Source organism: Chlorocebus sabaeus, chromosome 26 (assembly GCF_047675955.1).
Source record: "Chlorocebus sabaeus isolate Y175 chromosome 26, mChlSab1.0.hap1, whole genome shotgun sequence".
In the NCBI taxonomy this organism is placed as follows: Eukaryota; Metazoa; Chordata; class Mammalia; order Primates; family Cercopithecidae; genus Chlorocebus; species Chlorocebus sabaeus.
Window position 1 is genome coordinate 51,066,354 of NC_132929.1, and position 19,269 is coordinate 51,085,622.

The 19,269-nt window shown below is 57.7% G+C and overlaps 1 protein-coding gene across 1 annotated transcript; it reads right to left on the bottom strand.

Annotated features, from left to right (window-relative positions):
* Nucleotides 1-14,228: 14,228 nt before the first annotated feature.
* Nucleotides 14,229-18,121, bottom strand: LOC140710393 (taste receptor cell protein 1-like). Its single transcript, XM_073011957.1, has 5 exons — nucleotides 17,670-18,121; nucleotides 17,367-17,497; nucleotides 16,958-17,022; nucleotides 16,521-16,660; nucleotides 14,229-15,136 (listed from the first exon to the last, which is right to left on the bottom strand). The coding sequence occupies exons 1-5, from the start codon at nucleotides 17,920-17,922 to the stop codon at nucleotides 14,952-14,954; spliced, it is 774 nt and encodes a 257-aa protein (XP_072868058.1). The 5' UTR covers nucleotides 17,923-18,121; the 3' UTR covers nucleotides 14,229-14,951.
* Between the last annotated feature and the right edge of the window lie 1,148 nt (nucleotides 18,122-19,269).

Below are 19,269 nucleotides of genomic sequence, written 5' to 3' on the forward strand. Positions count from 1 at the left end.
GAGGGGTTCCAGCTCTGACCCTGGGGCCCACCCAGGGTGGGCTGAGAGCCCCTGAGCTTTTAACACGAGAGTCTTTATTGGATGGGACTACTTCCTATTTCTTTTTTTTTTTTTTTTTTTTTTTTTTTTTTTTTTTTTTGAGACGGAGTCTTGCTCTGTAGCCCGGGCTGGAGTGCAGTGGCCGGATCTCAGCTCACTGCAAGCTCCGCCTCCCGGGTTCACGCCATTCTCCTGCCTCAGCCTCCGGAGTAGCTGGGACTACAGGCGCCCGCCACCTCGCCCGGCTAGTTTTTTGTATTTTTAGTAGAGACGGGGTTTCACCGTGTTAGCCAGGATGGTCTCGATCTCCTGACCTCGTGATCCGCCCGTCTCGGCCTCCCTAAGTGCTGGGATTACAGGCTTGAGCCACCGCGCCCGGCCCCTATTTCTTGCCTAGAGAACACACATGGGCTTTGGAGCCCGACAGACCTGGGGTTGAATCCCGGCTCGTGTTCTTGCTGCAGGACCTGGGCGAGAAACTTCACCTCTGCTGAGCCCTCGTTCCCCATGTGTAAAATGGGACAACACAACCTACCTCACAGGGTTGTTGTGGGGATGCTGCCTGACACATACCCTGTCCATACCCTGTCATGATTTGCTCTCTGCTTCCTCCCTGGGACAGGGCCTAGAATTGGAGGCAGAGAACCTTCCTATAGAAAGTCTTCATGTGTCCTAGGACTTGGCTGTCGTAGAGTGGTACCTTAGACAGTGGGTGTGACTCACTTTCAGGAGTCACCCTCCAGCATTTGTGGTTGGGTTGGCCCCACTCCAGGCTGGAGCTCCCTGAGGGAGCCTGCACTCCCTGCTCCCAGTCCCCGCTGTTGGTGCAGGGATGCAGCCTGGAGCTGGTGTCCTTGTTCTGGGCCTGCTGCTGCTACCCCAGGAGGCCCCAGGCCTGTCCTGAATTGACATCAGTGCTTCAAACTGCCTCCCCCACTCCTGGCATTATCCCAGGAAACTTAGGTTTTCTAGAAGCTAAGCAGCTGCTGGGACTCAGGGACTGATGCAGGTGGGCTGAGTGGCAGCTCAGTCCTAGAAGGTCTCTGAAGATCTGGACTGAGGATCCTGCCGCTCCCCAAGCCAGAGCCCATCAGCCAGGCCTGCGGTGAGCCACCTGCCTGCGGAGTGCTGAGCTGAACCAAAGGCTGGCAAGCTCTGGGCCTTATTTAAGGGATTGTGATGGGCCCTGGAGGCAGCCCATTAAAGTATCTGGCTTGTTTTTGGAAGTGGGGCCTGGCCGTGTGTTTGGGGATGGTGGGTTTCATGTTCCATCACTGTGTGCCTAGCCCTTTGCTTGCAGGCTGCTCTCCCTGCTCCCGGTCCAGAAGGTGTTGGGTGGCTCCTGCACCATTGTGCAGATGGCTGTGGCTCTGTGGACCCCTCTCATACATACATGCTTGCTCTGGGAAAGCCCTCTCTCCTGAGACCCCGTGGGTCCTGGTGGTGGTTGGTCTGTGGGCTACTGCCTGGTGAGAAATGCTGGTTATTAGACCCCAGCACGTGCCCCTCTCCCAGGGCCAAGTATGTCTTTCATGGTCTGGGTAGAACTGTCAAAACCTCCCCATGGCTGGTGACCATGCAACCCACTGACCTTAGCTTGCGGGATGGGGGGTGGTGCGCTGGGTCCACCCTCTAGAGACCCCGCCCCTGCCGGGCTCTATTCCCCCAGAGGCTTGTTCTCAGGGCAGCTAGGGTGGCTTCCTGGGGCTGTCTTCCCACTCCCCCTGGGCCAGGGGCCAGTCCACTGGAGCTTGCTGGACCTGTGCGGCATCCTGGTGGTGGTCACTGGACCCAGCTGCGCTGTCCCTCTTCTGGCAGCCTGGCCTTAACACTAGGCTGGGATTTGGAGTGGCAACTGCCATTGTCCCCTTACACTTTGTATAGGCCCACAAAGAGCTACTGGGCTGGGAAGGGATAGGTAACCACAACACGTTGTGGCCACTGCAATGACAACCTGGGTGGAGGGTCCATGGGTCCCAGAAGAGGTGGTACCTGAATTGGGCTTTGAAGACAAAATCACATGCAAAGTGGGGTTTGGATAGAGAACGACACGTGCAGTCTTGGTGAGTCTGGAACAGGAAAATCCCCAGGTGAGGCTGGAGCTCCTAGAACTAGAAGGAACAGGGACAGGGCTTGGAAGCCTGGCTAGAAATCCAGCAACCCAGGGACTCAGTCCCACAACCTGAGGAATGGGGGTGTGAGCCATGTGGAGTCATTTGAGGCTACTCCTACAGGGAGGAAAGAACTGCAGTGGAGGCGGAGTTTCTGAACCCTGGATCCCCCAGGCCCTGGGCAGCCATGGGCACCTCGTCAGCCCCATCAGTCACATCCATCTCATCATCAGCACCTTAATGGACTGAAGAGCTCTTTATTCTTTTTGCTTTGGTCCTCCCTTTCCTCCGTCCCTTCCTCTCCCTTCACACCTGTACCCCTGCTGCATGCCTGACACACATCTTGCCAATGGTGACCAGGCAGAGTGAGGGCTCAGAACAGGCAGGGCTCAGCACCTGGGTTCTCCTGTGGCCCCAGAGGACTCAGAATGATGGAGAGGCCAGGCTGGGGTGGTGTGGAACCAGGCCTGGCTGGAGTGAGGTGCTGCTCTATCAAGGGACACTGCTCTATCGAGGGAGGCCCTCTTCCCCTTCCGGCTCTAGTCTGAGGGGAGAGACTTAACCTGGCCTTGAGAGTGCTAGTCTAAGGGAGGAGATAAGACAGTGTCCCAGGGACCCCAGCCTGAGGTGGTGGGGGCAGGAACCAGACTGCCCAAGACTCCTAGTCTGAGGGAGGCAGCGCCCTACCTGGCTGTCACCCCTAGGGCAAGGAAGGAGTGAGGACAGCGCAGTGTGCTGGCCCCACCTCACCCCTCAAGGAGACCCGAGCAGGTCCACCTAAGGATGGGGCTCAGGTGAGTGAGGCCCAGCCTTCCCATCCTCCCACCTGGCACCCTAGCCCAGTAGAAAAAGCAAAGGGCCTGGGCGGCCGGCTTTGCTGACAGAAGTGGAGCTAGCAAGGTAGTGGGAAGGACGACAGTCCTGTCTTGGGGGACTCAGAGTAGGAGCTGGGAGGGGGAGAGGGGCTCCCCGGACAGAGTCGTCTTGTAGGGAACAGCACCTCCAGCCAGGCTCAGCACTGCACCACCCCAACCCAGCCTTGGCAGGGACCCTGGTGCTGAGCCCTGCTTTTCCTGAGGCCTCGATCTGCCCTGTCGCTGCTGGTAATGCCCATGTCTGGGGGTGTTATCAAGACCCCAAAGCCCCTTGGTGACGCCAGACGCCTCCTTCCCTCTGCCACTCCTGGCCTCATTGATGTCCCTCTTCCTGTGAGTTTGTTCTCACTCAGGGGGTTGAGTTGAGCCAGCTGGGTCTCCCTCAAACCTCCTTTGGGGATCCCGGGAGCAGGACCCGACTCTGACCTGACTGGCTGTGACTCTTCTCACCCTGCAGTTCCAGTGCCAGAGATGGGGGGGCTGAACTCGCAGCCCAGCCTGCTCCCCCAGCTGGTGCGGGAGGAGGGCCGTGGGGGTGCTTTAGCCCGGGGACACAGCTTTGCTGCTGGCTGTGTGCTGTGCTCTCTCCATGGGCAGCTCCCCAAGACTCCTCCTCCAGACACCCCCTCAGCAGGGAGTACCCAGTACAGCTCTTCAGGAGCGCTGTCTGCCTCTGGAGATGGGATTGGGGGAGTGCTGCCGAGCCCCTCCTGTCTCTCATGCTGCACATGGACCCCTTTTCCAGGCTGGCGGGAAGCTGAGGGCCTCCTTGAGGCCACTGCTGCCTCCGTGAAGACTCCAACTCTGGGTGTTCTAGCTATGGCCCACTCAGAGGTGTCTGTGTGGGTGAGCCCTCGACCCCTTCTGCCACAGCCCGTAGCCTCAGCTTGCCTGGCCACTGTTCCTCCCACATCCTGTGTCTGTCCAAAAGGGGTCCAGCTTCCAGGTCCCTGTGATTTCTTGGGACAATTTGAACCCAGGGTCCTAGGAAGGGGTGCTGAACCCCTTGGAAGGACCTCAAAGGTCCTCTTCTGTGATTACTGGGTTTGGCAGGGGATCCCTTGCCTCCTTGTCCAAGAGCCTCCGATAAGGATCTGCAGACCCTTTTCCTCCTCAGATCTGGATGATGGGACCAGGGCAGGCCCCTCCTGTATCCCCTAGCTCCTCTCCTACATATAATTCAGAACTTGGGGTCCCAAGCTTGGTGGCTGCACCTCCTCAAACGCTGTAAACCTCTTAGACCCAACCCCACCACACCCTCAGAGGGGCTGGGGCTTCAGCTTGGGGCCGCACTGCACAGGAAGCTAGGGCTTCTCTGCCTCCTGCTGAGGCCTTGACGGCTCCTCAGTGAGGCCTTGCTCTCACTCACTTCCTGGCCCCGTGGACATACCAGGACCCCAGCTTCCAGAGGCCAGATCTTTGCCAGCCCCACCTCGCCATCTGCTGCCACCCTGGCATCTCTAAGCCCAGTAGGCCACAAGAGTCCTTAGCTGCTAAAGGACTGGTCCCCACCAGATCTTCCTGGTGCTTCCCCAGAGGCCAGTGGGCATCCCCAGCCCCCAGCCCTTGGTAGCCCAGCCCCATCTGGGTGTTGCCAGCTTGGAGCTTTCTTCTAGACCTGTGAAAGCTATCCCATCTGGAGTTAGCTTAGACCTCTCCCCTGGCCTCCAGGGCGCTTCTGACCCCAGTCACCTGGCAGCCTGTTCTCCAGCATTCCTGGGACTGGTGGGGAGGCCTCTGCCAGCTCAGCGGGTGCCCCTCTGCACACCAGATTTGCTTTCCTTGCAACCCCAGCAGGAAGTCTCATTCTTTGTGGCGCCCGGCCCACCCCTCTGATGTGGGCCCTAAACCTCCAGCTTGCCCAGCCCTGCAGAGTAGGTTCCCAAAGGCATCTGCAGCAGTTCCTGTCATACTGGTCTCCCCCGAGGGTCCCCTCTGGAGCCTGGTACCACAGATCTCGGCGGGGTGGGAGGTACAGCTCAGTCTCCCTTCCCCCTCATCCTGCTCACTGGGGGCCCTGTCCACCAAGGCCCCTGACTGCTGGGGGACCCACACCCACAGCCCCCTTCTTTCTGACTGCTGGCCCTTCCACAGCCTGGATACTTGAGCCCTGGGCAGAGGGATAACGATCCCAGGACTGTCTTCGCAAGTGGAGAGGCTACTTGGCACCAGGCCCTGACTTCTTGGGCTGAGCTCAGCAGCAGGCGTGTCACCAAGGCCCCCCGGGCAGAAGGGGCTCAGCCCTGAGGGCCCATCACCTTCCCAGCTTTCCCACACCTGCCCAGCTTTCCCCCTGCCCCCAGCCACTGACAGACCCATCTTGACTCATTCAGGGTCCTGAAGGCCACGCCAGGAAGCAGCCGGCAGCTGGAAGAAGCACCTGGTGTTTCTGCGTCGCCCACGCTGGGTTGCAGTGGCGCCATCTCGACTCACTGCAAGCTCCGCCTCCCGGGTTCACCCCATTCTCCTGCCTCAGCCTCCTGAGTAGCTGGGACTACAGGTGCCCACCACCATGCCTGGCTAATTTTGTTTTTGTATTTTTAGTAGAGATGGGGTTTCACCATGTTAGCCAGGATGGTCTCAATCTCCTGACCTCGTGATCTGCCCACCTCGGCCTCCCAAAGTGCTGGGATTACCGGGGTGAGCCACCATGCCCAGACTCTGCATCTTTTTTTATGGAGCTCCCTTGGGTGGGAGGGGCTACAGACTCAAGGGAGACTGCAGGCCACCCCTTCCCCACTCCCTGGCTGGGTGGGCTTCCAGCTCAGGAGTCTGACTGGAAGGATGGGACCGTCCTGTCACAGAGGCAGGTCTGAGTAGTCCAGGCCCAGTTTTACCCTCCAGCGGGACCCCTCCCATTCATTTATCCAGCTGGCTTTGCCCAAAGCACAAGTGATGTCTGTGTGGACTGTGTCCCCTGTCCCCAAAGGGAGTCTGGCTCCAGTCCTGGCCTGGAACTCGGACACCTTGGTATCAGAGGCCACATCTGGCAGGGTGGACCAGCATGGTCTGCCCACAGCCAGCGCAGGTACCATGTTACAGCCCCAGACCTGACACCACTGCTCCCGTGTCCCCTCTCCACTTCCATCCTGCACATCACCTGCACTACATGCTGTCCCTGATGAATCCAAGCTGTTGGCTTCCGTCAGCTTGGCCGGGAAGTCATGCTGACCATAAGGAGAACGGTGCAGCCTGAGTTGGGGGCTAAGTGGGAATGGGCCTGGTGTGGGGTGGGGGAGGTGGGGGTGAGGCAGGTGTCTGGCGCCTCTCTGCTTATCTTCCCTTCTCCCTTGCCCACAAAGGAGGCATCTTCTCCATGTCCCTCTGCCACCCCTGGGACATAAGATATGGCCCCAGCCCCAGGCCTGTCTTTCCTTGGACATAGCCCACCTACCTTCCTGTGGGACTCAGGGCTTTGTTTTGTCCTGTGGCCCACATGAGAAGCAGTTATCCCTGCTCTGCTTAGCTGAGAGAGGACAAACTGAGGCAGAGCAGGGGAACAACTCTGTCATAGTCTGCCTGTTAATGGCAGAGTCAAGACCATTGAATGTCAGGTCCAGTGGACACTAAGTGTGGAGGCTGTATTAGCCTGTTTTGTGTTGCTCTAGAGGAATACCTGAGACTGGGTTATTTATTTGTTTGTTTGTTTATTTATTTATTTTTGAGAGGAAGTCTAGCTCTGTTGCCCAGGCTAGAGTGCAGTGGTATGATCTCAAGTCACTGCAACCTCTGCCTCCTGGGTTCAGGCTATTCTCCTGCCTCAGCCTCCTGAGTAGCTGGAATTACAGGCATGTACCGCCATGCCTGGCTAATTTTTTGTATTTTTAGTAGAGAAAGGGTTTTGAAATAGAGTTTTGCTCTTGTGACCCAGGCTGGAGTGCCATGGTATGATCTCAGCTCACTGCAACCTCTGCCTCCCAGTTCAAGCAATTTTCATGCCTCAACCTCCCAAGTAGCTGGGATTACAGGTATGCACCACCATGCCTGGCTAATTTTGTATTTTAAGTAGAGATAGGGTTTTACCAGGTTAACCAGCCTGGTCTTGAAGTCCTAACCTCAAGTAATTCACCCGCCTTGGCCTCCCAAAGTGCTGGGATTGCAGGCGTGAGCCACTGTGCCCGGCCCTGAGACTGGGTAATTTATAAAAGAAGTTTATTTGCCTCACAGTTCTGCAGGCTGTACAAGCATCTGCTAGGCTTCTGGTGAAGCCTCAGGAAGCTTTTACTCCTGGTGGGAGGCAAAGAGGGAGCAGGCATGTCACATGGTGAGAGAGGAAGCAAGAGAATGGAGGCATCAACCTCTTTTAAGCAATCAGCTCTCCAGTGAACTAATAGAAAACTCACTCATTGAATCTGGGAGATGGAAGTTGCAGTGAGCCAAGATTGCACCACTGCACTCCAGCCTGGGCAACAGAGTGAGACTCTCTGTCTCAAGAAAAAAAAAAAAAAAAAAGAAAGAAAGAAAAAGAAAAAAAAAAATTAGAAAACTCACTCATTACCATGGGGAGGGCACTACGCCATTCACGAGGGATCCCCCACCATGACCCAAACACCTCACACTGTAGGCCCCACGTCCAGCATTGGGGATCACATTTCAACATGAGATGTGGATAGGACAAGTATCCAAACTATGTCAGAGGCCTCACCCTCCCTCTCATCAGAGTCTTCTGTCCTCAGTTCAGGTGCATGCTGGCCTCCATGCCTGGCTTCCTAGGAAATCATCTTGCCCCTTGAGACCAGCCTGGGCAACACATTGAGACCCTGTCTCTACAAAAAATAAAACTAGGCATGGTGGCATGCACCTGTAGTCCCAGCTGCCCAGGAGGCTGAGGTGGGAAGATTGCATGAACCCAGGAGGTCAAGGCTGCAGTGAGCTATGATTGAGCCACCGCACTCCAGCCTGGGCCACAGAGCAAGACCCTGTCTCTAAAACAAGAAGCAAAGTGCACCAGTGTGTGGATACCAGCTTCTCCTGGTGTGTGGACCTGACCTCACTCGGCCCCATCGGTGAGTGGGAGGCTGTCTGCTGTCTTCCAGAACATTCCCACCACCACACCTGTGTCCCTCCTGCATTCTCTGGCGGGCTTTGTGAGAGGGCCTGTCACCTACCGCTCTGGCTGCCCTAAGACCCAGCTCAAACCTTCCCTGCCTCGAGAACCTTTTCCTGAAGAGTCTTTCCCCCAGTCGCAGGCCCCCTCATTTCAGAGCTTTTGTTGGGGTGAGTACAAGGATCAACTCTCTGCTACCAGCCTGGGAGGAATTGTCCCTAGGGTTGGGTCTCTGGATGGCATATGAGAGTCTAGACCAGGACCCAGAAGCCTGTAACCTGAAGGGCAGGCCCTCGGCTGCCCCAGCTTTACAGAGCCCCTCGTCCAGCCTGACCTTCTGGGACAGGCCCGACCCCTGCATCCTTTGATTTTGGTCCCTACTGGGATCTCTGGTTACTCTGGCTTGCCTGCTTTGGACTCCAGAGGTAATGCTGATATCCCGCATGAGACAGAGTGACAGACTGAGACATAGGGTTACCTGGCTCAGAGTCACCGTGTCCAAGCAGAGCTCAGGTCCTGGCCTGGTTCAAGGTCTTCCCCAATGTCCTTCTAGCTCTGGTGCCCTGCAGGGTCTACCTTGGAGCACCTGGAGCCTGAGAAGCTGCCCCTCACCTTTGTGATCCCAGGGACCCACTCCCTGATCATGATGAAGGCGGACCCAAAGCCGCCGAGGTGCCTGAAGGAGCAGGGTCAGCCTCTGCCTCCCACGGCCTCTCTGATGGGGAGGATGTTATCCTAGCAGCGTGAGTTGGGAGCAGAATCAGGAGGATGGGGGTTTTCTCTGTGGGTAGCTCTGGGCTCCAGGGTGGAGCTCTTTTAACCTGGCCCTTCCCCTGTGACTCTCCTTGGCCCCAGGCAAAGAAAGCAGCTTGCCTGAGGTCACGTGACAGGAAGGAACAGAGTGGAACTTGGGTTCTTTTTCACCCAGCTGCAGTTCCCCCTCTCCCCTGCCACTTCCCCCAGGTGATGGAGAACCTGGCATGCTGTGCCCCATAGAAGAGTTCCCTTTCCTTCTAGTGAGGGATGGGAACCAGCTTGGGGTGGGAGGGATGAGGGGTCTGGGGGCTCTCCCAGCCCGCCTCACATTTGAAGGATGCCATCTGGGCGGCAGCATGGTTTAGGCTAGAACAGGTGGCCCCTAGGTTTATAGCCTGGTCTCGGGCAGGATGCCGCCATGCCACCTTCTCTTGTGCGTATCCTGACCTGGCACCCTACCTAGTTAAAGGTCCTCAGGCCTCCTGCCCCTGGCCATTGCCCCCACTCCCTGCCCAGGCACAGCTGTCCTTTTCCTGGACTAATCTTCAGAGATTCTTGTCCAGCCCACAGCTTTGCTGGACATCGCAGGCTGGGCCAGGCCGCCTGCCCAGCACTAACATCTCTTTGTGAGTCTCAACCAGACTGAGCTGCAGCTTCAGGGTCAGGGTAGGCGCTGACTTAATTGATGTGACCCAGGACAAGGGGGTTTATTGATAGTGTCACATCTGCTTAAGCTCTTGACCTCTATGGTCTCTTTGGGGCACGATACCCCTCTGTCCCATGCTTAGTTGCCCACATGTGGCCACAGTGCCTTTCCTACCACCATCCCTACTGGAGGCTGGTGTCCAGGCACCTGTGGCTCCAGGCAGAAGGCTGAGTGCAGAGCCAGGCCTGGGTGGACATTCTGCTGGGGCTGCAGGAGCTGACAGCCCTGACCACCCAGCCCGTGGCCATCCATTCCCCTTCACCGTGGCTGGCCCCTCATCCACCATCCTTCCAGGGGCCAGGCCTGGGCCCATACTGACTTTTGCCTGCCCCTGGTCCTCCTCGTGTTCTTGGCTGAGCTTGATGGTCTTGCCCATTTCCTTGATTATCCTCAATCAGAGGTTTATAGAGCCACGTGGGGACATCATCTCCTGTCTACCAGGTCCTCACCAGAGACATGACTGCCTTGGCCCGGGCCTGGGATAGTCAGGGGTCACACTCGCCCGTTGGGACCTAGCTTCAGTGGCTTCAATGTGGGCAATGGCCTGATGGGCAGCTGCCCCTTCTCTGCTTGGGGGAGGCAGGAGAGGAAGGTCAGGCAGGAGATCTGCTTCCTGCCCACCTGAGGCTGGTTGGAAGCAGGGCGCCCACCTGTGCCTATCTCACCTTGCTGCAGGTGCATCGGAGGCTGAACCCCTCTCCTGATCTCCTACAGGTGCAGATTCCAGGTTTCCAATGGGAGTTGGGGTGGGCTCTAGTGCTGTCCTGGCCCTAGGGAACCCTGGGCTCCATAAGGCCTTGGCCTAGCCAGATTATTTCCCACACTGTCATGTTTATTGGGAAATGATTATTTCCCAAACATGGGGCTGCATGCTCTGTGCCTTGGGTGGGACATTGGAAGGAGTTCCGCCTTCCAGGTTTGGATCACAGTAAAGCCTCTGCCATGGGGATGTGCTGGCTGAGACAGATGGGGTTGAACCAACCCTGTCACTTTGGCCTTTGGCAAGTCACCTGTGCCTTGCTTCCCTTTCCCCAGCAGCCAGACGGGGAAAATAGCACCTATTTTACCCGTACTCAAGTGCTCACTTGTTAGCGGGAATTGAGTCCCGGAGGAGTGTAGGCAGAGCCATGGAGGCAGCACTGCAGCTGGACCTGGGCCTGAGTTGCAGCTCCTGGCTGTGAGATGTGTCTCTTTCTCTGTTTATTCATCTGAAGGATAGGGCTGTGCTGTTCTGGGGTCACTGTTACAATTCAACTGGCCTGTGTGAGTTGGTGGTGGCCTCCTGAGATGGTTTGAGGTGAGCTGGAGGTGTGTATTGAATGCCCCCTCACCCCTGTGGGAAAGACCCACTTAGGGAAGACTCACGTGTCTGTATGGAGGAATACAGGTTCCCTGCCCCTCAGTTGTCCTCTGTCCCTTCCCAGCCCCCTCTATTGTCCTGCAGACTCTGGCGGTGGCCATCCAGCCTGGTGGCCATCTGGCTGGTCCACGCTTCCAGGTGGACCCTCTCTTCTCACGTGGTGCAGGTCCCATTGCATCACTTGCAGACAGGCCACGCTAGCCCCAGGGCCTCCCTTCCCTGCTACCCATTCCCCACCCCCAGGTATGTGCCACCTCCCTAAAGCCCGCTGTGTTGACCAGCTGTGTTTGAACTCTGTCTCTGTGCAAGGCCTCATGCAAAGCCTGAAATAGCCTGGCTTGTAGAAGGCCAGGAGATCAAAGCTTTAAGACAGAGTGGTGGTCTCCCAGAGCCCACTTAGCCTCAGCCCCAGGACTGTGTCCATGCTGTTCCTGGCTCCAGTGACCCAGTTCTCTCCCAAGAGCCTGTAAGGGCTCCTGTGGTGATGGAGGTGGCTGGAGAGAACAGGCTGCCATAACCCTCCCTCCCTGAGAAGGCCCAACAGGGAACGTTTTAGGCATCAGGGCATCCCGGGGGGCATCTTCCAGGGACCCCTCCTACACCCTGCCCCGCCCTGGCTCTCTAGTCAGAAATTGCAGTTGCTTGGACAGCGGGGCTGACCCAGGACAAATGCATCTATTAGGCTGGTCATTGGGGTGCTGGGGTGGGGGCAGGGGCACTTCATGGATAGGAAGGAGAGGCCTGTGTGTTCCAGAAGTACAGAAGAACCTGGTGCTGGCTGCAGTCAACCCTGATGTGATGATCTTTCTACCCGCCCTCTTTGATGTCTTGGTGCTGGCTGCTGTCTTTGGCCAGGTAAGCTCATGGTCTGGGCTCCTGGGGTCCCCTCACTGGGCCTGCTCACTCCTTGCAGGTAGGGGAGGCTTCCGGCCAGGACTATCCTTGGCTCCCCCTTCCAGGTCATGGGTTCAAAGACCATTCCTGGGTTCCACCACTGCCAAGCGTCAACGGTGTCCTGATGGGCGCAGGAGCTGCTGGGGCTTTCTAGGTTAAGGACCTTGCCTATCCTGGTGTTCCCGCCTGCAGTAGGGGGGCTGCAGGGGTCAGCCTCAGTCTCTGCCCTGGGAGCCTGCCTTACCTTGCCCCGGTGGCCCCATACCTGCCCTGGAAGACCCTCCACACCCACTGGCTCTGATTCACCATAGAGCAGCCAGGGCACCCGTTGCTCACACCCTCTGGCCTGAGGATGACTGGCTCTGTGGCTGGGTTTGGGGGGTCAGGGAGGAGGGCGGGCCTTGCCCTCAGCAGCCCCCATTCCCACTCTGACCCCTTTTCAGTCTCCCTCCTCTTTTGGGCTCTACCCTGGGGCCCTCCCAGCTCCTCACACCAGATGACCGTCTAAATATCTAGAAATCAATTTTTAAAATACCAACTTTGGATTGCTTCCTGGCTTTTCTGTACCCCCAAAGGGCCTGTGTTTCTCTTAGGACTGACAGTCTCTCCAGCCCTATTGGGCCAGACCAGGCGGGCGTAAGGGTGCCCCTGCCCCAACCCTCTTTGGGGTGGGCTTCTGTCCTCTTCCTGCTGCCTCTGCAGCTGAGTTCCTGCCCCAGGGAGAGAAACTTAACCAAGCTCTGTGGGGATGAAGGTGCCCTGCAAAGCGCCACGGGAGGGTTGCCGGGCTGCCACGTTCTGCTGTCTGAGGTCCACCATGCTGGGCCACGCCCAGAACCGGCCTGAGTACCCCCACCTCCACGGGTTCTGTGATGTGTATGTACAGGATCATGCCTAGCCCTTTCCTCCTGGCTGACCCTTCCCTATCTCCCCGCCCCAACCCCGTGCCCTGTGTGTGAGTACCCAGCTCACTCTCGTTCCTTCCTCTCCAAAGCATGGTCCCTGGCAGCACTTGTGGCAGGAGGGTCAGCAGAGACTGCGGACCCCTCAGCTGTGCCTAAGACCTCAGCTGTACCTAAGACTAGCTGTGTGTGCTGGGGGAGGCTCTTGGCCACCATTTCCCCCCTCTGTAAATGAGACCGATCGATACCTGTGGCATGGAGGGCGGGAGGCCAGTGTCAGTACCAAGCACTTGGAGCAGGGCCCTGAGTGAGCATGGACGTGGGAGCAGGGGTGTTCCTCGACTTTATGCACCTTGGGGATGGGAGTGGGGCTCCCTGCGTGGGTTGACAAGGCATTGCTTTCCCCCACCCCACCTCTGTCCCAGCTCTGCAAGTCCAGTCCTTGGGGGTTTAGGAGGGAAGAAGCCCCTGGCTGTGTGGCCTCGGGCTGGACCCTGGCCCTCTCTGGCTCTGAGTTCCTGGGAAAGTCGGTGGTGTTGGAACTCCAAATTCATTCCTCAGCATTGAGACACTGTCTGTGGAAGCTGTGGGACAAGGTGAAGGCGGGGAGAGGAGAGGCTTGGAGTTTGGGTTTCAGCAGAGGGATCAGCAGCCTGAGGGGTCACCTGTGTGTAGAGGAAAGGGAGTGAAGGCCAGGAATGAGGAATGAGTTGGAGTGCACCCAGGATGGTGCTGTGTCTCCTCCCACATCCACCTGGCCCCGGGGAAGGGAGAAGAAAGGCTACCAGACAAAGGGGAAACTGAGTTGGGTCCACACATGTGCCTCCAGGAGCTGGAGGTGCCACTGTCTGGCCTTCAGGCAGTGGGAAGTGGGGGAAGGAAGATTCCCTCCCCACACCTCCTGTTCTCTGTCCCAGGTCTCCTGGCCCCCTGTGCACCTAAGTTCAGTCTCTGTTGGCCCCCAGCATCATTTCTAGGGTTGGTGGGAGGCAACTGGGAACAGGTTAGGGGTAGGTGGGGCCTGCCTGGGGGAGTCTGCTTGACTGCCTGGGCCACCACTGCCCACAAATAGTGGGGAGCTTTTCTGGCACACTGACTGCACCACCCACAGGCTGCCAGCAACAGCCCCCAGGGAGTGTTTGCAGAAGGCCTTGGCAGGGAGGGGGAGTGGACTCCACCCAGAACAAACACCTGGGGTGGGGTCAGGGAGAACAGCCCTCCACTTACCTGTCTGGAGAGGATCCTCTGTACCACACTGCACATCTATGCTCCCGGGCTGAACACCCCAAGGGAGGCCCTCCGCTTTAGCACCTTGACAAGAGTGGGGACACTGGGATCAGGCCCAGCCCCCCGCCCCAAACCCCACAGCCCCAGCTGCAGGCTGAGGAGATGCTGGGCTTGGGTGGAGAATCAGGGATGTAAAGGGGCCTGCTCACCCCCCAGCTTGGCTTAAAGACTCAAGAGGTCAAAGGCTCAGCCTGCCCCTCAAGAAGGAGCCTGGGCCTAGCCAGACACTCACCAGGACAAGGGCCAGTGTGACCAGCAGGAGACCCAGGATGAGGAGAGCCATGGCATAATCAGGGATGGAGGCATCCAGTGGGCTGGAGGCTTTGGGGCTAGGGGTGCCTGGAGAAGAGCAAGAAGGCCATGGCCAGGCGGGGCCCTGCTTCCCAGACTTCTGAGAAGGCAAAATCTGGGCCCAGAAGGTGCTGTGGGACCAGAGAGTTGGGGCTATGAGCACCTTGGAGGGCTCCGTGAGGAAGGGAGGCAGGCTTCAGATCCGGGCATGTGGAGACAGTGAGCCCAAGGGAGGAGGCAGATGGACAGAGGGAGGGGGCCTGTAGGGGGAAGGAGTTACTAACCGAGGTCTGGGATGACCATCTCTACCAAGAGGCCCTCTGTCTCCCCCAGGGTGTGCAGACCCTGGCGCACACAGTCCCACATGAGGGCCTGGGCTGGCGCTGCCCTGAAGAAGGTGGCACCCACTCTGGCGGTCAGTGGGTCTGGCCTGGTGGGAGGTTCATCACAGACTTCAGGGGCCTGGGCAGCCTTGCGGGACTAGGGGCAGTCATCTCTTCCAGCCTCCTGCCCTCAACCCCAGAACCCAGGTCTGAGCCCTGTGTCACCCAGGGCCACCCCAGACCCACCAGAATTCCTCCACCACCACTTGGTCAAAGTTCTGCAGAGGTCTGAGGACGAGGGTCAGCTGGGGGGTCAGGAGAGGATGGAGAGGGTCACAGCTGTACCAAAGCCTTGTCCAGTTATCCCCCATCTTCCTGAGGCCTCTTTCCCGACCCCCCCACTTTATCCCGCCACTTCACCCATCTTGTCAGCTGCCCCTGAAGTGCGCAGAACTCAGGGCTGGTTTTGTCCTCCAAGGCCTTGGTGTAGGGCTGGCCCAGGATCTGCAGCCAAACTTCATACAGCACCAGCTCCGCCTTCTCCCCTAGAGAGATGGGGGTGGGGGCGGCATCAGCCTGCACTCCCTCTCCTGGAAGCCCTGGGGTGGGGCGTGCACCCAAGCTCTAATGCTCCATCCAGGGGTCAGCCGACGCTGGTCTAAAAACCAAATTTCTTGCTGCCTGTTTTTGTGTGGCCCACGAGCTAAGCATGGCTTTTACATGTTTAAATGGTTGAAAACATGGAAAGTAGAATCGTATCTTGTGACACATGAGAAGTACATGGCATGCAAACTTCCACGTCCATAAAGAAAGGTTTCTGGGAACGTGGCCATGCTCATTTGTTGACATGTTGTCTAGGGCTGCTTTCTTGCTACAGGGGAGGGTTTGAGTATGTGATGATGGAGACACAGTGGCCTGCAGAGCCTTAAAGAGTTTCCATCTGGCCCTTTACAGAAAACGCTTGCTAGCCCCTGCACTGATCCATCTAATGGAATACGCTGCTCACTCCGAGAGTTGATCCTAGTAGGAAATGTTGCTGACAATCTAACAGATGCTGCTTTTATGTTTTATTTTGTCGCTGCTCTGGTGGGAGACATGTAAGAAAATTCACTCCCTGGGAGGAGGTCATGTTGGGGCTTGTGGCCATCAAAGGTGAAGCCTCTTTAAGAGGATGCGTGGGGAGCTCTACCGTCTGCTGAGAGGGTTGTGATGGGCCCTCTGTGTTGAGGAATGAAGAGGGAACATGGCCTGTCTGCTGGGAACTGGCTTTCTGGGGAGCAGAAGAGACCAATCTGGTCTCTGGGGCGGCCGGCAGGGAGAGTAGTTGTGTAGGAGTGGCTTTGAGGGCAGAGCCTAAAGGAGGGCACCCCTGACTGCACCCCCAGGAGGCTGCGGTGGTGGGGGTGGGGCAGCACTGTAGGAGGACCAGCACCTTCTGTGACTGAGGGGTCCTTGGAGAGCAGCTTCAGGCTGTGCGCACCTGGAGGGGACTGATTTGACCCAGCACTCTCCTAACTTGGGCGTGGACCAGCTCTCCCTGTTAGGATGGCATGAGCTTGCAGAAGTCATCCTATCAGGAGGCCCCAAGAGGAGATATGGGCTTCTTGCAGCCCCGGCACTAGGGCAGAGCTGAGGGTTTTTGCCTCTGACTTGGTGGGACAGATCTTGTCATGCATGTGAGGACTCAGTGAGGTTCTGTGCAATCAGGGAGGTGACGGGACCCTCTCATCCCTCTGGTCCTAGCTGCTTCTTGCCTCTGTCCAGCTCCTTGCTAAAGCTCTATGCCCCATTCCTCTCTGTGGCCCCAACACATGAGCAAGTATTGTCTTGAAGAAGTTTTGCCCATTCTCTGGAAGAGAAACACCGAGGTTTAGAGAAGGGAAGAGCCTGCTGGCCCAGAGACACACAGGGATCGCAGCCCTGACTCACCATTGGCCATGATGCTGGATTTCTGGAGGATGGGATCTGTTATGTTTTGGGCCATGTGATTAGCCAGGCCTTGGAGGTGGGTAGGGACGGGGGTCTGGAACTTGTATTCGATATAAACGCCCACCCACTGTTCAGCATTGCTAGAGAAGCACAAGGGGAGAGTGCAGGGGTCACAAACTTTTTGCCAGCACGTTTCTAGAAGCAGGTAGAGTCCCCAGAAATGCACACCCTCTGGTGTGGGGCTCCCTACCTCCTAGGCAGAGCCAGCTTACATGGCCAAGCTACAGCTACCTGGGGCAAAGTCCTTTCCCAGGTAGCCCCAAACCTACACCCCCATATTTTGGTTCTGGGTCACAGAGTTGCCTCCTTATGCCCCAGGGCAGCCCCCAAGAGAGCAGCAGGGCAAGCTGGATGGATGGGACGGGGACTCGACCCACCTGAAGAGGAGCAGGGGCCTCTCCTGGGGACTCGCCTTATAGAATCCTGACACCACCGGTGTGACCTGTGGGAAACCCTGGAGGTCAGGGCGAGCCTGGGAGCTGTCTCTCCTGAGACCCAGTGTGGGATGGGGACCAGGTGAGGCGGGAGGTAGGACCTGGGAGGGAGCCACCCTTAAACACAGCATCCTGGGTAGGGGTGTCTGCTGACAAAGCCTGGCCGTGTTCCCACGCGGACAGAGTCTACTCCTCCTTCAGAGAACCCTCTCCCCCAGGGCATGCTGCCCTCTGCGCCCGCCTTCCCCCACAGTGCCGTGGCTGGGTGCTGCCTCCATGCTGGAAGGCCTGCTTTCGAGGGAGGCATAGTGAGTGTCCCAGACCCCAGAAGGGCTGGAAAAGGCCACCTCACCTGTTGAAGGATCTGCCTTTCCAGCAGGACAAAGGAGACAGAACCCGGTACGAGGAGCTGCGGCAGGAAGGGCCTCATGGCTGTGAAGCGGATGCTGATGGTCTCCTGGGCCAGGGTGATCAGGTCGGCCCCTGTAGAGCCATGGATGGGAGTTCCGGAGGCGCCAGGCCCCTCCTCACCCACCGCACCACCAGGTGCTTCGGGGTCAGGGCAGGAATTGGATCCCTCTAGGGAGTCCACCCAGTGCTCCCCCTGGGCAGGTGAAAAGGCACTGTGGTAGGGGTGGCTGGGGATGGGACTCACCATCAGAGATGAGGCTGTTCTCAGCCAATGACAGGTTCCCCAGCATCTGCCCTGAGGTCTTCACTTTGCGATACAAAGCCCAGAGGACATCGCAGGGAGAGGGGCCTGGGGCACGGCCCCCAAATACAAGAGAGGCGTTCACCACTACAGAGCCAGGCCTGTGGGGGCAGAGCCACATCCTCAGCCAGGGCCAGTGGGGGCATGAGGGGTCCTGTGTGCCCGGTGGGGGCCTGGCTGGTGCAAGAGTTGGCATCCCAAGGGAGGGAAGTCCTCAGGGGAAGCCATGGGCCACGCAGAGAAGAGCCTCCCTGTGTGACTCAAGGCAAGTCACCTTACCCCTGTGGGCCTCGGCTGCCTCCTCAGTAAAAGAGGGATAATGATCCCTTTCCCAGAGGATGGCTGTGAGGCCTGAATGACTCAGCCACCAGCACCCAAAGCAAACACTCAGTGAAACTCAGTTCCCTTGGACACCCCAACAAGCCAGCTGTCATGGGAATACCATGAATCCCGCCCAGGGAGCGCCCAGGGCAGGGTTACTCAACCAGGCTGCAGCTGGCTGTGAGGTCTCAGGATGATAATCTGGATCACACTGAGAAAAACATCTTTGGCTGTATCACAAGGTGCAGGGGCTCTGGAGAGAGGGAGGTGACAGGCCTGAAGAATCTCTGAAAGCCAGTGAGAGATGGACCAATTGCCCTGGCCTTAGTAGGGCACTGAAGGAGCTTTTGGGGAGAGACCAGGAGACAAATAAGAATCCAGAATAACTTTTGTCTTTCCCTGAGCACTTGCTTGCTGTGCATGTTGGGAGTGGGGAGAGAAAACCTCTCTTCAGGCACAGGGCAGGGAAGTCATAGAAAGTTTCCATTTGTTAAAAGGGAAAACAGTCTGAGCAGCTCAGGAGCATGGCCTGGAGAGAGAGTGAGCTTCCTGTCACTGGGAGCATTCGAGCCTTTAAATTACTTACAGGATTCAAAGCCCACACTGAGCTCACAACTCAAGTGGGGCTGCAGCGATTTGGACCTTCCCAGCCTTTGACATGACATGGCAGGGCTGCTCTCTGCTGGCAAATGTGGTCTTGGGTCTCCCCCAGCATCCTCTTCCCCTAGAGGCTTAGAGTGGAGGGCCCTGCCCAAGGGATTTGCATCCCTTTGCATGTCATTTACATGCCTGCTGCCCTTGCTGCCCCTGCCTTTCCCACTGCACTCAGACAACGCTTGGCATTCCTGCCCAAATCCTGCAGCTGGAATCAGGGCAGGTCAAAGGGCATCTGAGGTCACATAGCATAGCCAGTGGCAGAATCAGATGTGGGCCTCCTCCCTGCCTGTCCAGGGCTCTTCCTGCCCCTGCCCCCAGGTGCTCCTGAATTGGGGGTGGGACGGGCAGAGCTAGGCATCTGAGACAACCCTTGTGGCTGAGAAGGGTCAGAGCAGCTGGTGGGTGATAGGTGGACCCTAAGAGCCATGTGCACTTACCTGAAGACCAGGACACCGATGCCCTGGAAGCTGGGGAAGGCCTCGTGGTAGAGGGGCTGGAGCTGAGGACAGGCAGAGGCATGGAAGGCCGGCACGTGCCACCCCAAACCTTCCCTCCTGCCCTAACC